This window comes from Dermacentor andersoni, unplaced genomic scaffold (assembly GCF_023375885.2).
Source record: "Dermacentor andersoni unplaced genomic scaffold, qqDerAnde1_hic_scaffold ctg00000052.1, whole genome shotgun sequence".
In the NCBI taxonomy this organism is placed as follows: Eukaryota; Metazoa; Arthropoda; class Arachnida; order Ixodida; family Ixodidae; genus Dermacentor; species Dermacentor andersoni.
In genome coordinates this window covers 171,925-194,107 of record NW_027314765.1, presented here as the reverse complement: position 1 = coordinate 194,107, position 22,183 = coordinate 171,925, and the positions used below count along the sequence as shown (strand labels likewise).

Sequence of the window (22,183 nt, the reverse complement as noted above, 5' to 3'; positions counted from 1 at the left end):
CCGTAACAGACCCTCCATAAGACTTCCTTTATCGCTGCGTATAAGAGAACTTAGTGAAAAAATGGATGTCCCAATACTCGAACATCGCCAAATGGCTCCTGCTAATCTATTAGCGCCATGGGAGTGGCAGGTGATAGAATGTGACACATCATTTGTAGAGGTCTCGAAGCACGCTCCTGAACTTGGAATCGCCATGCATTTCCGAGAGTTTCAGTAGAAGTACTCCTGCTACGAACTTTACACAGACGCGTCCAAATCCCATGTTGGCGTATCCTACGCTGCAGTTGGTCACTCTCTTTCTGAATCTGACGTGTTGAATCCCCTAACAAGTATCTTCACTGCAGAAGCCTGTGCAGTACTGTCTGAAGTAAAACATATAAAGACACTGAAACTTGAGAGAGAAATAATATTCAGACTCCTTAAGTCTTGTAAAAGCACTCATTTCTTTACAAAAGCAAACAAATCCTGTCTTCAGTGAACTCTACACACACTTATGTAACATCTACTTATCACACAGACATGTAGTAATATGCTGGGTTCCTAGCCATAGATGAATCCAGGGAAATGTGCTTGCTGACGAGATGACCAAATCAATGACATCGCAGGGTACTCGTTCTGCTGCAGTCCCTGTCGCAGACAGGAAGCCTTTCCTCAGAACCAAACTGCGATGCCACTGGCAACGCTTGTGGAACGCAGAAACGAGTAATAAGCTTCACCTAATTAAGCCTAAGTCAGGTTTCTGGCGCCCAACAACGAAAACACGAAGAACAGACGTCCTGTTTACTAGACTAAAATAGGACACACGTTCGGCACTCATAACTTTCTCCTGACTGGTAACGAGCCCCAACCTGTGGTAGATGCGGCGACAGGCTTTCTGTCCTCCACGTCTTCCTGGAATGCCGCGAAGCCGAAAGAGACAGGAGGAAACACTTTCCTTTTGCATACAGCCATCACGTCCCTCTGCATCCGGCCATGTTTCTTGGTGTAGAACCACTTTTTAAGACCAAAGAAGTCCTCACTTACTTGAAAGATGTTGTGTTACACGTGACAAGCCCAATAATTCCGTAGTGCATCCTCTTTCCAGAGGATACATCTACGCTAGTGTTCTTTGTATAGCACATGCCTCTAGGTCCTTGGCTTTCAAGGGCTCTGGTTAGGCACAAGTGCTCCAGATCTCACGTATTTTATATATTGTATCATTTTTTCTCAATGCCTTCTAATGTTCATAGTACACGTCAACAGTCATTCCCATAATTTTATTACTCCTACATTTTATGGAATTTTGATCAACTCTTTGAGGCCCCTTTACAGCCACGGCACATTAAGATCACAGAACCCTGAAACAAGTGTATTTACGGCTGAGGCCCATGCACTATTGTCGGCTGTGAAACATATCAGAAAATCAAATATTCAACAATTTTATTTACAGACTCCTTAAGCGTCGTAAAAGCCTTGAAGTCACACTGTAAACACAGAAACCCCGTAATAACTGAGCTCTATTCCATTCTCTGTAGAGCGTATAGTATGTCTAACCAGCATGTCATTACATGGTGGGTGCCCGGACATAGGGGCATCGAGGGTAACGTTCTAGCAGACCAGATGGCCACATCAATTTCATTGCATGCAGCTAATCCTACTGCTTCGGTCCCTGTCACAGACCTGAAGCTTTTTGCAAGAAGGAAACTGCGAAACCACTGGCAACGTAAGTGGGACGCAGAAGTACATAACAAACTGCACGTGATAAAGCCACAATTAGGTTCTTGGCCCTCCGTAACAAAATCACGGCGAACAGATGTCCTATTCTGTCGCCTCAGAATAGGACACGCATTTGGCACACATAACTTTTTACTCATTGAAAATGATCCTCGAACCTGCGGTAGATGCGGGGAGAGGCTGACCGTCCTCCTGGAGTGTCGGGCAGCCGAATCTGAGAGAAAGAAGCCTTTTCCCCTAGCATACCGGCAGCAGATCCCCCTTCATCCCGCAATGTTACTCGGCCCAGAACCGCTATTTGATACCAACGCAGTCCTAAGTTTCCTGAAAGATGTTGTCCTGCATGTTGTTAGCCCCACTAGTTCATAGCGGGTCCTCTCTTCAGAGGATGCCGCCGTGATAGCTCTTTGGTATAGCACACGCCTCTAGGCCCTTGTGTTTCAAGGGCTCTGGCGAGGCAGCAGTGCTCCAAGCAATTTTACCATCTTATATATTTTATATTTTGCATCATTCTTCTACGATGGATTTTAATGTTCATAGTATTCGTCATGTCATCGCCATAATTTTATAGAACGTAGATTTTACCCACTTTAAAGCGACTATTTTTAGGCCACTTTACAGCCAAGTTACACCTTCCATAATACATCGTCAACATTACCAAGGGTCATGGCGGTCTTTGGCCAAACCTGGCCCTTCCGCCACCAAACACCACACATCATCATCATCAACCTGCGGATTTTGCTACACTACAATTGGCCCAAGTTCCTAGCTTACTGACATTCACAGCAGTTAACTGCGCTTGTACTTTCAGTTGCCTTGACATATGGAGCTACTTCAACATGCAACTTACGTAACCTGCATCGTTTGACGAGTGTGATTGGATTTAATATGCAAATAGAGCGGTGGCCATAGAATTTTCAAATGCAACCTGACTGTGCCAGCTGTATCAGCTGGATAGAACTTAATCTGTCAAACATGTATATGGAACTATGAACGGCATTTACACAAGTTACAAGATGAAAGTAAAATCTTCCTTCCTGCTTGCAGATCTCAAGGAACTGGCCATCGGGCTCTACCGCAACGGCAGTGAGCAACTCCTGAAGGGTATTTCTATTGACTTCTCCCAAGGACAAGGTATGGTTCCTTATTACTTACCGTTTTGATTGCTTTATGTCAATTTTCAGTCTTTGGCAAAAAAAACGTGGTTCTCCTTCAGATGTTGTAGTGTAAGAGCAGAGCCGCTTCACTAGCTACCTGAACTGTAGTGTCATCAGTGGAACCTTTAGCTCGGCACGAACTCCTATTTCTGTATTCAAATAGTACATGTAAAATGCTGAAAAGCTCGCACTTTGCAACTGTTCTAACAATTTCAATGAAATTTGTTGCTTTTGACGGAAAAAAGTTTCTTTGCCAACTGTGGGAAGCAGAATTTGTGGGAATTCGCAAGTATAGAAAGAAGGGATGCCATGGCAACATGATCAAGCGAGTGATAGGCGCCAGGTGAGCATTTTTGTCTCCCTTGGTTCAGGCATGGCTGCGCATTGCTACATGTGCTGCCTAATGCTGATGCAGCCCATGTGGTGTATCTTAGAGGTTGTGCGCGGCAACTGCAAATGGTGGGCAAGCTCAGATGCTAATCACTTCACGTGCACTATCTTTCCAAGCGCCTAGTCTTGTAAGTTGTGTAACTTCAAGTTTTAGAGACACCTTAGAAGGGCAAAGGAGCTTGAATCACTCGATTTCAAGACCGGAGCTCTTCATCATGTCAGCATTGTGACACTGAGTGCTTCCAGTCATGAAGTGATAGCCAAATGTGCCTGTGCATCCGTGATACCATGGTTAATTAGCGTTATTTTAACCATTGAATGTGTACTGCTACCGTATTTACTATAATCTAGGCCAGCCCCGATTCGAAGCTGAGCCCCGAATGTCCAAAGCCAGAAGAAAGCTTACCTGAAATGTAGGGTGCACAAAAAAAGTTCGGACAGTGTCCGCGAATTCATAACAGCATTTACTTATTATGAACATGCCGAGCTCACTCTACGTCATCGCCACCATCAGCCTCGTCCCTATAGCCCAGACCACGCGTACCCTTGTGGACGCGCGCGCAATCGAGCGTCCGCGCCCATGCATGCGCAGACAGTGCGGCGTCGCATGCGTCAAAACGCGGCGTGATCTCGGTGAACAGCTCCTCACTGTAATTGCGCACTTATCCTCCTTAACTCTGTCGTCTACATGTTGCGGCACACGCAAAAGCGCCTCCCATTACTCCTTCCACCGACGGGCGTTCTTGTTTTAGGTGATGAACTCCTGCCTGGCTTGCTATGCATCTGCTGCTTGTAGTAGTAGTTGTAGTAAACTTTATTAATAAAGGAATCGGGAAGAAGGGTTCGAAGAGCGATGGGTGGCTCCCTTAGTCCAGGGCTCCACTGGCCTTGGCCGCCTGCTGGTCTTGTTAGAGGAGCGTCCTCTGCACCCCCAGGTCCGAGCTAGCGAGTTGTACCTCCCACTGCTCCGCTTATGATTGTTGTTTGTTTATGCTAGGCTGAATAGCTAACTCCGGCCGGCACTCTTTCACACGCCTGCGAGATGTGGAAAAGGGTTGGTCTACCACCACACTGCGGGCATCTATCGTGATATTGCCTAGGGTAGCGTGCGTGTAGTTTTCGGATGTGTGGATAAACATCGTTCTTGATGTTTCGGAGGTTTGTGGCCTCTTCCCCGTTTAAGGATTTGTGCAGGGAAGCGTATTTTTGGCGTGTTAATCGCTGGTGTTCCAACATTGTTTCGGCATAGGCAATGCCTGTGAGCTGGGCTGCTCCGCTTGGTTACGAAAATCACGAGCTAGATCATCAGCCTCCTCGTTGCCTACGGGGCCTGAGAGTCCTGGGCACCATATTACAGCCTGGTAAAGTTGTAGCTTACGACCTAGCAACCTAAGGGTAGTCGAAGGTGAACGTCCTGTCATAAATAGACGGCACGCCTCTTGAGAGTCAGGTACTATTGTTGAAAAGTGGCGTCTCCTCTCCTGATTTTGGATAGGTAGGACTGTCGCTGCAGTCTCCGCAAATGTTATGCAAGGTGTGGTTAGGAATACGGTGACCAAGGGGCTAGTGGTTTTGGCTACAGGTACCGCTGTGTAACGTTATTTTGCGTATGTAGCAGCATCTACATATGTTGCATGTGGTTTGAGTGCCAACTGGTGGCGTAGCCATTTGACCCTGGCGGAACGACGAACTTGGCGGGTATCATGATGCATATGCTTGGAAACGGTATGGTGCATATGCGCTTGCGATACTCTTTCGTCATATCCTCTAAAGCATCCTCTATACATATAGAGGGTGGCACTTTTATGCGGGCTAACATAGTCCTGACTTCAGGGGTAGTGCTGAGGGGGTCTCTCTGCGAAACCAGTACCGCAGGTTAAAGCTCCGAAAGTGTCATGTAGGCCCAAGGCCTAAAGCCTCTTAGCCGGAGTTTGTATAGGGCAGCACTAAGGCAGCTTTATACGCGCTGGGAATGATAGCTTCTACTTTGTATTCTTCGGCCTTGCCCAGGTGGTGGTAGTGAAGCCCGTACGATATTAGATTAAGGACGAAAGCTTAGACTGGCCGTACGGTGTCTCATTCCTTTATGGTGATCAGTCCAGCGGCGTATCATCTTACAGATTTGTTTAGTTCTGCTGCATAAACTTTCGATTGTGCGTCTAGCCCTGTCATTGCTTTTACTGAGAAACACAGAATTCGGGCTTGGGTGACTTCAGCAATGGTGCGGCGGTCCACGCTGAGATTTATTTGTCCACTCGTTCTATATCGAGGATTGTGAACACCGATAACGTCTGACTCTTTAGGGGCGCACATAAGTCCACTGTTCCTAGGGAAACTAGACTATGTCGGCCGCCTCCTGAAGCGTTTCCTCTTTTTGCGCTAGAGAGCCCTATGTAGCCCAAAAAGTTATATCGTCCGCATATCAGGTGTAGCCTAATTGCGGGACTTCCTCCAGGGTATGAGCAAGTCTGCGCATAGCTGTTAAATAGAGGTTCGATGCTATTCCTCCTTGAGGAGTTCCTTTGTGAGGCATGTCTATAGGATCGGACCAGGTCTGTCCAATGCCTGTTGCTATTCGGTTAGTGAGGAAGGACTTGGCATATGCCAATATCCGCTCACCGCACCCTATGACATTGATTTCGTTGTGTATAGCCTTATATAAGATGTTATCGAAAGCCCCTTGAGGTCGAGGTCAAGAATTAGGTGCTCGCTACCCCTAGGTATGCAGTATTAGATTTCTTTTAGAAGAAGAAAGGCGTCCTGTGTGGACAGTCCTGATCTGAAGCATAGCATGGTAGGTGGGAAAAAGCGATTTCATCCGATGTAATTTTAAACGCGGTTCTATATGACCCTTATAGTTTGCCCATGCAAGAGGTGAGCGAGATGGGACGCAGGACCTCAATTGCTGGAGTTTTTTCCTGCTTTAGGTATAGTTATATTTGCTTTCTTACACTCTGGAGGTACGCAACCTTGCTCCCGCCAGTGTTGGTTGAGGTAGTCGGTAATATAGCTTGCAATTTTATCTGGCCCCGACACCGTGGTTCTTTTTCTGCTTGTGCAGCTGTAAGAACTTCTGTTCCGGTGAGCGGAGTATCCAGTTCTGGGTTGGGTGCCCCACTATACTGAGCGTTTCAAGCGAGTGAGGTTGGTCTATTATATAGCTTGCGACTAAGGCTTGGATCAGCTCTTGGTCTGTACCCGGGAACTCGTCCGCTATTCTTTGTAGTGTTCTACTCGTAGCTGTTTTGGATTTGTCGCGATCCAGCTTGTTACGCAGAACGGTTCAGGTTTGTGCTGTGCCAAAATGTTCTGTGAAGAGCTACAGAATTGTACCCATCCTTCGGTAACTTCATGGGGTGCATAGGCATCGGCTTCTTATTTGAGGGCCGCTAACCAGCGTAACAGGGTGCGTTTGAGGCCTTGGGCAAGCTTTTGCGGCTCTCCCACAAATGAAGTAGGTGGTGGTCTGCTGCTGGTGTTTCCAACGAGCGTTCGAGCTATTTGTGTTTGGTCGTGGGTCTCTTTCATATGTTTCATGTTTGTTTCATTCCTGGACATTGCTCGGCATGTGGTCAGGTAATGGGTGGGAGCGAAAGGCAACCCAGTCCGTTAGAATGGCGTCACCTATGGCTCTACGGAGCTTAGAAGATATGGATACTCTAAGGATTCGATGATCGCTTCCCAAGTTCTCTCCTAGGTTGATCCAAGTTGTTTATTTAATGTTGTAAGTTAAGGTGAGATCTAGAAATGTGTATCTACTTATATTGTTGCCTAGGCGTATGGGTGTTGTCGGTAGGATAACTGTTTGTAGTCTTAGCGTTTCCTCCATGTTGAGGAGGTTGTCTCCTTTGGCCAAGTCCCTATGATAGCGCCACGTGGTGTGGGGAGCGTTGAAATCTTTGACAACCACTCTTTTGTCTTTGGCGCCCGTAATAAATTTAGTGGGGTTTAGGAAGGTAGTAAAGTGTCCGTGCTTCACCTGTGTCACATTTGAGTTTTTTTTTGCGACTGTACACATTTAGAACGACTGAAAGGCTCTGCCACTTTTCTCGGGCGTAACCACGATTGTTTGGTGATTATTTTCTTTACGACCATAAGAATAATGGGCAGTGGCAGTTATAGTTTTGAATACCAGCGTAGCGACACAATGGTATTTTGCATTGAAGAGCGTATAATAGCACACTAGTGTTCCTGGACGGTAGTCCACTTCTTGCAAGCAGATTACGTCCGGTGGGCTTAGGGAATTTTATACAAGGTATAAAAGGTCGGTGACATCTGTAGCTTTCCTAATGCGGCAGTAGGCTGGAGCTGTAGAGTTGGACAAGGGTCCTGCATCTGTGCGCTTGCGAGCTTCACGTCGTGCGGTCAAATAAGAGTCGTTAAACATAGATATTTGCTGTTGGATTTCGTGCTGCAGTTGCTGCATCTGTTGCATTATGCTTAGCAGCATGACCTCCGTGCCTGATGGGGGTGCTATGGGTTGTGGTGGGGTAAGATTAGCTGCTCCCTCCAGCTTACTAAGCCTCGCACTGAGAACACTCTTATTGCAAAGTGTTGCTAGTTCTTCTTAGCTGCCTATTCTCGGTTATGATTCTCTGATACTCAGGGTGTTCTGTAGTAGGAGCAGTGCGAGATACAACTTAAGCCCAGCTCACCTGTTGGGTGTCGTGTGGCCCTGGATCTATCTTCTTAGCTTGGATATTCAGTTTCTTTAGCAGCTGCGGCGGCCCCGGGGCTCTAGTCTTGGAAGAGAAGGGCGACTCCGTCGAGGTCACGCGTTCAGAGCTGAACCACCTACGTCCTTGCTTTCGCCAGGGTGCTTGGTCCTTGCGACTTGGTAGGAACCTTGGCTTTCTAGGCTATAGCCTTGAGGTGACGTATACATATATTCGCGCCAGCAGCGTGGCCTTCCCAACGTTTAGTTTGAAAGTGGTACGCCACGTCTCATGCCGATAACAGAACAAGCTTCGATACGACACAGGGGAAAACAACAACTTCGCTGGTGTTATTCAGTTGGCGACTGGCCGGGCTAGTAGCGGCTACGATACTGACTTTTCTGGATGGTGCTAGCTATGGACCACATTAATAAAAACAGGGGCGTTTTTTTAAATCCTCGAGACTCAGACATACCTAGAGTTTTGTATATGAATATTTGTAAAAACGGCCGGCCTAGATTTGAATATATATGGTATATATAACGCTTACATATCTAGGACCCTTACTTTGTGTAGTTGGCTGCTACTTTGCAATCACTATGAATGCTTCGCCCGTGAAGTGAAACTATACCTTTTTCTTCACTGAGAGCCTGGAGGAATTCGGTGTTACAAAGTTCGCTTCTGAGATATATCTTGGCAAATGCAGGTCCTACCTGGGAGTGGGCAAATACCCTGAAGGAGAAGATGAGGGCCAACCTTGAGATCGCCCAGGACAGGCTCGACTTTCTAGGTTGGTGATGGTCCCTTCTATTAGCCCTAGTTTGTCTAGTGATCCTGCAACTGCCTCGAGGCACCAAAAATTGCAGAGTTTCTTGGTGTGCAGCTTTATCCAGTACGAGGGATGTTAAGGTCTTCATGAAAATTTTGTTTTCATACCTTTACTATAGATTTAGGTGTGATTGCGGAAAACAAAAAGGGTACTTCAGAACGACTTCCTACTTGGAAATTCGAAGACATTAGAAAGAGAATAATTGTGAATCATGCTCCTGTTGTGTACATGGCATTAGGGCTCAGTGGCCACGTAAATTTTCAGCGGGGCATGACGGCAATCACATTCGGGTGGACATGGAATGCAAAAAAAAAAACTTGTGAACGAAGATCTGGCTGCTTGTAGATAAAGTGGTCAATCTTAAGGTGCAGCCCTCTGCGGCAGCAGGTCTCATAGACACTGTTGCTATGAAATGTCTGACCGAATCAATCAAAAATCCCCATTTGCTGAAAATTGATCAATTGGTAGTCTCTGGCCTTCAATAGTACTTGTGAAGCTAACACAACTGAATGATCACAATCTCTCGAGCTGTCTACTTCGAGGCTTGTGTGCCTGATTTAGTTGGGTTCAGTGCTGAATGTGTTGCTCTCTCTCACCTTTGTGGTCACGAATGTGAACTTGTCCGCACACGGTGTATTTTTGCCTCTTTACTGCATGTCTTTCCTCATCTGATTGTGTGTGGTAGGACTTGGCACTAATGACTTCCGTGTGAGCTGGTAGTCAGTTTGCATGAAGCGAAGATTTCATTGTTGAAAGCCTGCAGTACATACACACAGCACCTACTGTACCACTCACTGCACGGAAATGTTGTGAAGTGAAGCGTGCTGTGCAACTTTGTACAAGGGTGGCCCCGCTGCACCTGTGCATTGCTTTCACCAAACATTCAAAAACAAAATTGGTACGTAGTGGATTGCCGTGAAGTGCCATTGAAGCCCAACGCTTACCAGATTAGCAATGCGGCGCCATGTCACGTGAAATTATTCACAAATTTCTGCACGAAACGGGCCTCGCACCAAATTTGAGATTCTGATCGCTTTGTGCGGAGTTCTTATAATTCAATGTATCACTGCATAGCTTGCGAAAGGTACTGCAGATAGAAATTTTGAACTGATTGCTGCGTACCCAGACGTAAGCCTCTGTGGCCCGTATACTTGTGTGGGCAGCATCATATTACTGGCTATCTCTGAGACCCCAGTGCGACACATTCAGAGTAAAAGGGGGTTTTGTTTTCATTGACTGATCTTACGCTGACTACATCTACCGTTGATTTATGCCTATTTTTAACCTATGATTGGTTACTGAATAACACGGGTGCCTTCGACCTTTCTTTTAGAGTTTGACCAGGGGATTTGCCGTAAAGAATATGCACAAATGGTTTAGTAGAAGTCAAAGTATTATCAAACACTTTACGCATTTCGAAACTTAGAGACTGATAATCGATTTTTAACGAGTGGTGGTGGTGTTGACGGTGGTGTTGGTGGTGGTGTGTGGTCGTGTCGGTGCGGTTGACATCTGCAGCGCGGTACTTCGATAGCGTGTGAATATTTAGTAAGGATTTTAGGACATCAGCAGCCCCTAAAAAAATGTCCCACCTCCAGCAAAGACAAAATTGTCAGCGTTGTTGACAGCCTGGCTCGCAAATTGCGAAAGGTTCTGCATGGTTGGTTCTGCATTCACAGGAGGAATTGTAACTGCGCTTAACTACCTATACTTTGACCTTTACGACCCCATTTGAAAACAAGAAGGCGGGTGAGTTATGGCGTGCTGGGTCCCGTTGTCGCTCTGTCAATAGACGAGTCAAGCCAACTCGTGAGACACGAAGGCAGCACCACTTTTCTGTGCACTGCAAACAAAGGCTTATCTGCAAATTGCAATACTAAAAAAAGACCAGGAACTGTGCAGACAAGCAGGTCACGTGGACTCCTTAAGCAGCTTAAATGTTTTTTTTTCTTCCGCGCGGGCTGGCAAAGGTTATCTTTGGCGACTTTTGCTGAATAAGTAAAAATATAAATCCACGTTTAACGCAATAACATGGCTTGTTTTAGCCACTACGACAGGGAATCATTCCATCAGCAGGATTATCTCGATTCATATTCTGAGCGGTTGTATGTTCCGTTGTTCTTGTACCTCTCTGAGGGTGGTAAACATTCAATTAACTGCACAACTGATGCGCGCAAAGACAAGCAAAATCAAATATCTGCAGTGCGTTTAAAATGGTGCTCAACGGTCTCTGGTTAGGTACGTAAGCTAATCCTGCTTTATTTGTAGTAATAAACTCTAAGGCATGGACAGACCCACTTGACAAGTCTTTCATGAGTTCGAGTAATACTAATTGAGTGCGATGGAGATCATCATCCAATCGCTTGGCATTCAGTTTGCACAGGACCGGTTGACACTAGATGCTCTCAAAAAAGTAGAGCGCAAGATTAAAGAAAAAATACGCGTAAAACAAGCAATCTTTGGTCCCACGAATAATCTGGACCAGGTAGATCTACAATATTGTTAGGTGAGAAGACGCAGATGAAAAGCTATATACAAGTATATTTACAACGTAATACGCCGCACTTGGACAAGAGGCAACAGCCCGCGCTAGCCTAGCAATAGCAATATTCCGTAGCAATATGAGCTAAAGAAATTGTAGCTGCAGCTGATCTTTCGTAGCAGGGTCCTTCCATTAATAATTCATATTCCACGGCGAACGTAAGTCTGAACTATGGAATTCCGATAAAAACGAATGTATCCTAAACAGATTTCTTTTACGTCTTAAGACCCCCCTGCAACAAAGTTCTCGATTCATTGGTACATGCACTTGGCTTATTTCTGGCATTTTCCTGCTGCACGCCCATGCAACGAATTGAGACGTTCGACTCAGATCTGCCTGTGAAGGCTTCGAAGCACACGGCACATTAGCATCCAATTTAGGGTCGCTGTTTCACGGTGGTAGAACTTGCACAATTATTTTGTCATCGTTCAGTACGGCACACTGCGACACCACGCTGTAGACCTCTGCTGTCTTCAAATGCAACAGTGGCTCACTGCAGCCTTTCAGGTCATCAATGGTATCCGCATATGAGCACGTTGTGATAGGCGGTAGGTTCAGGCTGTTCAGTTGTGGAGTCATTTGGGCTGCGGGGCACCGTTGGTACCATTTACGCGGCCTTTCAATAAGTTCACGAGAAGGACTTCCTGGAGCCTGCAGTGCGCTATCTTGAACGCAAAGTAAACAAACACACAATAGTGGAACGCTGTTCCAAAGGCAAACTCAAACAGTATGGTGAGAGTAGCGCATGGGTGGAGTTGCTGTGAAATAATCTCATGATCGCGATGTTGACGTGCCGTATAGTTCACGCAAAGCCTCAAATATAGGCATTGCAGTTAACTCTCTAGCCTAGTGCTGCGAACAAGGCAAGGCCTCGGCGACGGCAGTCTAACGTGCAATCTCTGAAGCCATAATTGATGTCTCGGATCTCAGGCCGTACTTAGTGCCTTGTCAAGGTTGCCAGAGGAGGTAATGCCAGCGAGCCAGCGTAGGCTACATCCATGGAATCCAGATAACCGAATGTAGAGCTGGCTGCTGTAACAAATATCGGTTGTCTTTACAAATGAACTCTACGAGGCCATTGGCAATTCCGCGATGCTGTATGAATTACCGTGTCGTGTCTCCTTTCTTGTCGCTGTCAAAATACGCGCTCTTCTGCTTAATATGGCTTACCAACTCGTCCAAACATCCGTTTGAACGAATTACTGATCACGTCCGGATTATCGGTGTCCGATTTATTAGTCGGCACCCGTGTTAGCAATGTCGACATGCAGGCACAAATGTAAGAACTGACAATTTACTTGGCTGGCATTTCGCATTGACATTTTAGTCAGCTTGTTAGAGTGATGGCATGTTGCCTGCGCTCTGTATTGCTGCTACATTTGTCTTGCATTTGTATGCTGCGCAGAAACGATGGTGATGATTCAGCACCTCGGTGAGGATCTGCCCTGGCATGCAGGCGTGGCCCGGCGCCAGGCCAAACCAAAGCGGCGGCGGTGGGAAAAGAAAGACCGGAAAGACGCCGACAATAGAGGTGACGGCCCCTCGTGGCTAAAGAGGGCCATCAACGGCGTCGGAATGACCAACCAGGCGAGTAGGACAGGCGGCGCATGTCACCAGCACACTTGCCCAAGACACAACTTGGGGGTTTAGTGCCTTTGTTATGCAATCTGAACTGCCTGGCACCTGAAAGTAATTCGTTTCTTCACAGCATCACAACATCTGTCACCCTTCATTAAGAATGGTAAATGAGGCCTTGATAAGAAGTGGCCAGTGTTTGTGGTTCATTGGCAATGGAAAGAAATGAGTACTAGTGACCCGGTATAGGCGAGGTAATATAAGGAAAAATGGCGATGCATTTAACATCTTTGCAGCGAGAGTGCCAGGCTGTTTCCACTTTTAACACTCAAATGTAGTTGGGTAGACAAATGCACTTTTGAATGGTCACCATATGAATGCAAGTTGCAACATGATTGCTCTAATACTGCTCTTGTGAATAGCTACCTAATTCATCCGCATCACTAGCATTGTAAGAGCCTAAAGTGTTATCTGCCTATGCTGCACTGTCAAGCGCACCGTCGCTTGACTATTCTGGTCTCGTGCTAGACTTTTTATTTCATTGGCGCTGTAACAATGCCCAGCCATGTGGCAAGCACAGAGGCTCTCTCCCTGTCACCTGTATTACCATTAGAGCATTTCCTTGTTGTTACTTAGGTGTTCCCTTTACTAGTGGTCCATACTTGGACGCTACAAGGGAGTCCACCGTATTCTAGAGCTGTAGTAGTGCTGTAATGTGCAATGGGTATTCTCAATCTGGTGAATTCACATGTGCTGGTGCACACAAACGAAACCTATTTTCGTTAGAGAGCCTACGCTCATTACAAAGGACCCATGTAAAACAGACTTTCGATTATAACGCGCCATACTTTCACGTTAGTGTGCTCTACCTATCTCATTAATGCGACGAAGATCGCTTTTAACGGTCAGCACTACAACGAACTATCGGCTACAGCCAAAGAAATTAGCGGTATTGTTCTTCAAAATCGGCGGTGTAAAACGGACTTTGCCGTGTCGATACGGCTCAATATTGTGCCAGTGAGGGAGGGGGTGGGAAGCAGGGCAGAAGTACGCCGTCTTTCGTGCGTGATGCACGGGGTTGGGGAGCGATGTGGTTCTGCTCTGGCCGCTGCTGTTAACGGTGCAGGCACTGTATATTGAAAGCGAACTGTGATGTGGACAAAGTGTACCCAGTGCCGCTAGCTTCGTAGGCCTTGAAGGGAGACAGCATGAACGTGAATTCGCTCACTGTTGCTGCCATGTTTCCTCGCTCCAACGTTTCGGCAGTGACCTTCCGCGGTCATCGGGTGTGATGTGTTCTTCTTTACATGTGCGCACGTGACACCGTGCTTGTTAACATAGTTGGTAAGCTAATCTTTGCAACTTTACGGGCTATAAAACTACTCTCCTTACTTCGAATAGCCGTCTACTAATTTGCTACCGAAATCGATGCTCACCTTTAAGGTGAAACTGGCTTTACTTATTTATTACTTAGGACTTTCGTCACTATCTTTTTACCGTTGTTACGCATCGCGACCAAAGATATGAAAGTGAGGCGTTTAGGATATTACGAACTTCGGATAGCACAAACATTTTTGTAGCAGTATCAGGGTCCACTCTAATGATAGCCGTGTATTTGTGGTAAATACGTTTGATATGTGATGTGCAGCCGTAGTGTTGCCCATTCACTCACTTCTTTCGAAGCAAAGGGAAATGTAACCTTCGAATGAAATGCTTGTTTCGTTTACCAGGGTGAGCAGCCGCCTTCACGGATACCGCGACCCGTCGGGAGGCACGGGCCAAGGTTCTAACTTTTTAGTCTAACTACTTTTTAGTCTAACTACTTTTTAGTCTAACTACTTTTTAGTCTAACTACTTTTTAGTCTAACTACTTTTTAGTCTGACTACTTTTCAGTCTGACTACTTTTCAGTCTAACTACTTTTTAGTCTAACTACTTTTTAGTCTAACTACTTTTTAGTCTAACTACTTTTCGATGTTAGTTTTCGATGTTAGTTTTCGATGTTAGTTTTCGATGTTAGTTTTCAATGTTAGTTTTCAATGTTAGTTTTCAATGTTAGTTTTCAATGTTAGTTTTCAGCGTTAGTTTTCAGCGTTAGTTTTCAGCGTTAGTTTTCTGCGGTAATGAGGGGGGGGGAGGGGTCAAACAGGTTGAACTAATGGAGCAACCGTGATGCGCCGAATCGTTGAAATGGAGGGTGAAAACCGAACGCATCTCGAGTTAATCGCGCGGGCACCTAATCGATGTCAAGACGCGTTCACGCCACTGGAGATGCCGATAACTACCACCATCCAAAAGGAGCGAGAACTGCTGCAAAATGTTGAGCGCTGAATAGCTGTCAAGTCTCAAATTGATTTGGCAGTGCTTTAGTAATGTTTGTGAGGTGGGGCATGCCTCAGGCATGCCTTAGGAGGGGCATGCCTCAGTTTCGGGAAGGGCGCCGTGCCCCCTCCTTACCCCCCTTGGCCCGTGCCTGCCCGGCGGAGGCTCCTTCCGTGGCAAATAAGAGAGGCGAGTGTCATATCAGCGCTGAAGGGTGCCGACTCTCAGCTGGCGCACATCATCCTGGAGGAGATCGTGGATGGCTGTCCCGAGGTGCTGTTAAGCGACATTGCTGGCCAGAAAGAGGCCAAGCAGGCACTCAGCGAGATGTTCATACTGCCTACAGATCAGCCATAGGTGAGTTGGCAGCGGTTATGTTACTAAGGATGTGGACAGCAGAGGTACTGCGGAATTTTGCTTGAACTGTTTGGCCGAACGTACTAGTATAAATACGTACTATACCACGCACAAAAAATTGCGAAAGAAGATACATGCATTGTCATGTTATAAACCAACTAACGCCAACTAATTTTATTGTGCTAAACGCTCACCTGTTTCTAGCAATGTAAGGAATGAGTGTTATGCAGCAGCTGTGGGGCTCTTTGGTGAAAAGTGAGAACATGTGCCTCTGCTATCATGTCAAATGAATCAAGGAATTGTACAGAAGAGTATTTACATCGTGTATTTACAAAGATAGTTATAGATTTGTGCAACTTGGCTGACAGCTCAGCAAAGGGCCAGTTTCTCTTCTTTGGTTTGACTGTGCTCATCTTTCAAGAAACACGTAGAATGCGTCTAACAATATGTAATTGTATCGACATGTTGCATTACGTATTGGTTGCATTATGTAATTTCCTCGACATACACATTCCTTACGTGACAGCAGATTGGAAACTGCGCTACTTCAACATCGAGGTAGCCCTGGAATCCTAGCCTCAGAGGCATGCAGCTGGAAACACCTGCTTACTACAGCCAGATGACTACGTCGGTACAGGGATCATCGCAAGGCTACTTAAGCAGGGTGCATCGCTGTGACGTGCAACTTGACGGCAGCGGGGCCGCTGAAAAGCACGCTCGCTAAAAGTTATCTCCCCGTTCATGCAGGTTTGGATTTTTTTACATATTTCAGCCTATTTCTTTCTGTGTTTTATTCTTGCTGCCTTTGCTGTTGCCATTATCTCTCCATGGTGTGCCTCATCTATGTTCTTGTTCGACTGCACTGATTGAAGTAGAATGACTCCCGGTCTAGATAACCTCTGGGAGGAACTTAACAACGAAGTCAAGGAAATAAAATAAATAATTGATAGACCTAAGAAAGGAACTCGGAGACATGAAGAAAAGTGGTGCTTTCTATGACAATGTATGAGAAAAAGGAGGAAGTGAATGAACGACTCGTAAAAGGAAATGTTGCGCTAAAGAAAGCATACCCAGCTGTAGAAAACCAATGCAAAAGTATGAGAACGATGCTAGAAGATTAGGAGCAGAGATTCGCAGGTAGTAAGCAGTATTCCAGGAAGTGCAATTTGGAGAGTAAAGGAATTCGGCAAGCAGATCATGATCTAATAAAGACTGTTTGTCGAATTGGCATTCTCGTTAATGAACCGCTCATGCCAGATGAAATCGAAGTGTGCCATAGGGCTATGGGTCGCAACAATTCTGAGCTTCCAAACATAATTGTTCAGTTGAAAAGACGTGTATGAATAACGTGTAATGCCGATCACATCGAATGCTTTGTTTTCGCCTACCATAAACTTGGCAGTAGTTCATCGCCCACCAGGTGGAAATGTGGATAACTTCTTTCTCTCAATGAAATTTTCGTTTAATTATGTAAAGCAAACCAGCATATGCTTGTTCAGTGCGATGATTTCTATATAAACATGTTACAGTCTTCAATTATGATCTCAGTGGCTATGGTGTTACGAGGTCGCGGGATCGTATCCCAGCCACGGCGGCCGCATTTCAATAGGGGCGAAATGCGAAAAGACTCATGTACTTAGGTTTAGGCTCACGTTAAAGAACCCCAGGTGGTCAAAATTCCCGGAGACCTCCACTACGGCGTGCCTCATAATCAGAAAGTGCCTTTGGAACGTAAAACCACATATTTTATTGCAAAGCAATACTACTTTAGGTCGCACTTCAGCCCGTTCCGCGGCGAGGCGGTGGTAGGCACCATTGACCTTTAGCGTGACCTCGCTGCATGGCGTCACACCACGAGACCTAGAGTGACGTCACACCAGCTGTGTAAAAACGGGGCCCCATCTCAGGCCGTCGCGAGGCGAGGCGGTAGGCACCAACGGCGGCCTAACTCCCGCTGCTCTCACCAGGGGCGCTACGATCAGAGTGGGCATATCTTACGACGCGGATAAAATAGTGTTACCGCACCGTCGGCCAATCGATACTGGAAGATTTTGTAATGGGCACGCTGGTGAGGGAAACGTTCGTCGGCATACACGGATTCGACGGATGACTTCCTCTTAGATGATTCACTGTAAGCCGTAACACTAGCATAACCCGAGACTACCACCAGCCATACTACCAGCTGATCCCAGAATAACACACTATTGCTTCGCAATCACCAGGCTTAACCAAGCTAAGCCACGGCCGTTCCTTTTTTTTCAATTATGACACACAACTTTAATACACTTCTATACTCACATGGATTTAGTAATGTTTTTTAAGACGCCACACGCACCACAGAATGGACAAGTACCTTGATTTACCTTTTTGAAACCAACCAGCCAACCGACACAGTTGACACTTGCTCGCGCGCTTGATGTGGGCAATGTTCTTTTTCATAGGTTTGCACGCTCAGGGTTAAAGCCATTACTATAAGTGCCTTTCTTAGCTTGTACTTTTTCAACCCGACGGGATGTCGTGTTGCAGAGACGCCCTCCAGGTAATTGCAGACGTGTTACATTGCTGTGGCTCAAAGTAGTCTTAGATGTCAACGTAGACTGCCTACAGTATAAGTCAGAATGGGAGCACACCCATACTACTCACGCAGTCATTGTAGCTTGCTCACGAAGACGCGTAAGCCACTTACATTCAGCTGAGTGTACTGCTCTCTTCTGCAGCTCCACACTGGTAGTGAAGAGCGGATTCTCGTAATGGGTGCCACAAGCAGTTCTCAAGAGTTGGATGCTGCTGCACTAAGGTGAGTACATAAATATCTTATCAGTGGCATCAGCACAGACTTATTTGAGAAATGGTGGTCTATAGTTACGTTAGCATCGGTCACTGCAGCGATGGAGTAGACGTAGAGCATCCAATTCGCGCGCAAGATGACCGTGGTTCAAATAACGGTGCCCCGCAATTTTCCGCCTGGAGGGCAGGCCTGGAGTGCGGCCTGATCCCGATGACCGGAAACGCACTCCCTCACCAGAGCAGCATTGGCCCACCCTGGTGCAGTACTTGGTCACAACTTCCTATATGAATACAAAAACGAAACCCCGCACCTCAGTCCCCAGCAACTACGACGCAACTAGCCCCGGCGGCGGTCACACCGGTGACGTAAGAAAGGGTGATAAGAATCTCTGGATCCAGACAGGCACCATTAGAATCCCAACCTGGCAACGTTCAACCCTACAGCGTTATCTAGACAGGCCAGTCTAGCAGTGCTCTTGGAGGAAATACCGGGTATTAAATGGGATATAATAGGGTTCAGTGAAGTTAGAAGGAAAAATAAAGCATATACAGTGCTAAAAAGCGCGCACGTTTTATGCTACCGCGGCTTAGCGGAGAGACGAGAACCAGAAGTAGGATTGTTGAATAATAAGGATATAGCTGGTAACATGCAGGAATTCTATAGCATAACGAGAGGTTGGCCGGTCTTGTAAAACTTAATAAGAGGTACAAATTGAAGGTCGTACAGGCCTACGCGCCAACATCGAGTCATCATGACCAGCAAGTCGAAAGGTTATATCTGGAGATGGGTAATGTCAAAACGAAATACGCTATACTGATGGGCGACATCAATGCCATGGTCGGCAAGAGCCAGGCTGGAGAAAAGCAAGTCAGTGGGCGAATATGACATAGCTTATAGGAAAGACAGGGGTGAGCTAGTAAAGCCTGCAGAACGCAATAATTTGCGCATAATTAATACCTCCTTCCGCAAGCGATATAACCGAATGAGGACGTGGCAGAGCCCTAATGGAGAGACTAGAAATGAAATACACCTCATACTCTACGCTATCACTGGCATCATACAAGATGTGGACGTGCTCGGCAAGGTGCGCTGCAGTCACAGTAGGATGGTAAGATCTGGAATTAACCTAGACCTCAGGAGGGAACGGAAGGATCTGGTACATAAGAAGCCGATCAATGAGTTTGCGGTAAGAACGAAAATGCAGCAATTCCGGAGCAAGCTACAGAACAGGTATTCGGCTTTAACTCAAAAAGAGGACTTTAGTGCTGCAGCAAAGAACGACAATCCTATGTGTATCATTCAGGAGTGTACTAAAGAAGTCGGTGCTAATTTCGTTAGACAGGATACCGGCAGGCTATCGCAGGAGACGAAAGATCTGATTAAGAAACGTCTCTTTTTGAAAGCCTCTAACCCTATAGCTAGAATAGAACTGGCAGAACTTTCCAAGTTAATGAACAAGCGTAACATAGCTGACATAAGGATCTATAATATGGATAGCACTCAGCATGTTCTCCAGAACGCAAGAAGCTTAAAGGCAGTAAAGAAACTAGAAATACGCAAGAATCAGGTGTATGCGTTAAGATGAAAAGCCGGCAATATCATTACTAATATGGATAAGGTAGTTCAAGCGGCTGAAGGGTTTTACAGAGCTTTACACAGCACCAGTTGCACCCACGACGATAATGGAAGAGGGAATAGTGTAGAGGAATTTCACATCCCACTAGCGATGCCGGAAGAAAAACAGAAAGCCTTGGAAGTTATACAAAGGGGCAAGGCAGCTGGAGAGGATCAGGTAACAGCATATTGTTGAAGGATGGTGGGAGATTGTTCTAAACAAACTGGCCACCCTGTATACGCAATGCCTCAATACGTCGGGCATACAGGAATCTTGGAAGAACGCCAACATAATCTTGATCCATAAGAAAGGGGACCTACAAAGTATTTACTAAAGTAATCGCATTTAGTCAGGAACACCTTAGACTTCCGTCAACCAAAGGACCAGGCAGGATTTTGTAAAGGCTACTCAACAATAGACCACTTTCGCGCTATCAATCAGGTGATAAAGAAATATGTGGAATATAACCAACCGTTTTATATAGCCGTCATTGATTACGAGAATGCGTTTGACTCAGTCGAAACCTCAGCAGTCATGCAGGCATTTCGAAATCAGGGTGTACACGAGCCTTATGTAAAGATACTGAAAGATATCTATAGCGGCTCCACAGCCACCGCAGTCTTCCACAAAGAAAGCAACCAAATCCCAATGAAGAAGGGCGTCAGGCAGGGAGATACGATCTCTCCAATGCTAGTCACAGCGTGTTTACAGGAGGTATTCAGAGACCTGGATTGGGAAGAATTGGGGATCAGAGTTAATGGAGAATACCTTAGTAACTTGTGATTCCCTGATATTACCTTGCTTAGTAACTAAGGGGAACAATTGCAATACATGCTCACTGACCTGGAAAGGCAAAGCAGAAGGGTGGTTCTAAAGTTAATCTGCAGAAAACTAATGTCTCGGACGAGAACAGCAGTTTACGATATGTAGCGAGGCACTGGAAGTGGTAAGGGAATAGATCTGCTTAGGGCAGGTAGTAACCGCGGATCCGGATCATGAGACTGAAATAATGAGAATAAGAATGAGCGGGGGTGCGTTTGGCGGGCATATTCAGGTTATGAACAGCAGGTTGCGAGTATCCCTCAAAAGAAAAGTATCATAACTGTGTCTTCCCTTTATTCAGGTACGGGGCACAAACCCGGAGGCTTACGAAAAGGGTTCTCCTTAAATTGAGGACTACGCAACGAACTATGGAAAGAAGAATGATGGCTTTAACGTTAAGGCTGAAGAGCAGATTCGATGAGGGAAGAAACACGAGTTAATGACGTGTTAGTTGAAATCGGGAAATGGGCATGGGCAGGACATGTAATGCGGAGGAAATGTAACCGATGGTCATTAAGGTTACGGACTCGATTTCAAAGGAAGGGATGTATGTGTAAGACGATTGCATGGACAACATGGCCACCATTAGCACATGACCGGGGTTGTTGAATTATGGGAGGGGCCTTTGCTCTGGACTGGGGGTAGGCAGGATGAATATGAGTTATCTTCGGTTGCTACCAGTGTTACGTTTCGCCTACGACGCGCGGTATAGCCGGCGCGGACGCAACGGACGCCGCGGCTTCGTTCAAAGCGGCGGACATTTTGGCCCGTTCAGCGCTGCCGCAACGCCTCCCCGCCAAGCGCGTCCAGGCATGTTTCAATGCCACGTGTCTTCGGGTGCGCGCGTGTGTGTGTGTGTGCATGTTGGTGCCCACGCTTGTCAAAGCGCGGCAGCCGGGGAGAGGAGCTCTCCCAACTGTGAAGCGAGGAGGTCTGACCGGCGCCGGCCCGGCGGATGGGTCACCTACTCGTCCCAACGTGCCCGAGCGGCGCCGTCACGTGCGCCTCTATCGAGGCGTTCCCTCATGCCCTCAACTCCGAGAGTATAAAAGCAGCTGCCCCCCGGACGCCGAGAGAGGCTCCGATTTCTTCTGTTGAGTAACGTGCTCTCCCGTTTCTCCACTTCAGTCGGCCTGACCGGCCGCTCTTTTGCGATGCTAGAATAAACAAGTTGTTCGGTTAGCAGTCGACTCATGCTTTGCCAGGACCTTCGGATGCTTCCAGTTGTGCCCCAGGCCACCAGGCCAACGCTACCCTTGGGGCTTACTACCCATATGCAACAACTCGTGCCAGCGGTGCGATTGCAACACCAGGTGGAATTCAAAGCGAGATTAATGCTGCTGGCAAATACCATAGCCGTTTTGAGAAGTCCCAGCAGGAACCGGTTCATAGTCACATTTCTAGTCAGTCCACATCACG

The 22,183-nt window shown here is 46.5% G+C and overlaps 1 protein-coding gene across 1 annotated transcript in view; it reads left to right on the top strand.

Annotated features, from left to right (window-relative positions):
* The first annotated feature begins 2,702 nt into the window (after positions 1–2,702).
* Positions 2,703–22,183, top strand: part of LOC140214461 (spastin-like) — a 34,083-nt gene continuing 14,602 nt past the window's right edge. Inside the window, exons 1-5 of the mRNA XM_072285820.1 lie at positions 2,703–2,847; positions 8,622–8,705; positions 12,692–12,873; positions 15,411–15,497; positions 18,257–18,336. Coding sequence (XP_072141921.1) covers positions 2,703–2,847; positions 8,622–8,705; positions 12,692–12,873; positions 15,411–15,497; positions 18,257–18,336 — 578 coding nt within the window. The remainder of the gene's footprint in view (positions 2,848–8,621; positions 8,706–12,691; positions 12,874–15,410; positions 15,498–18,256; positions 18,337–22,183) is intronic.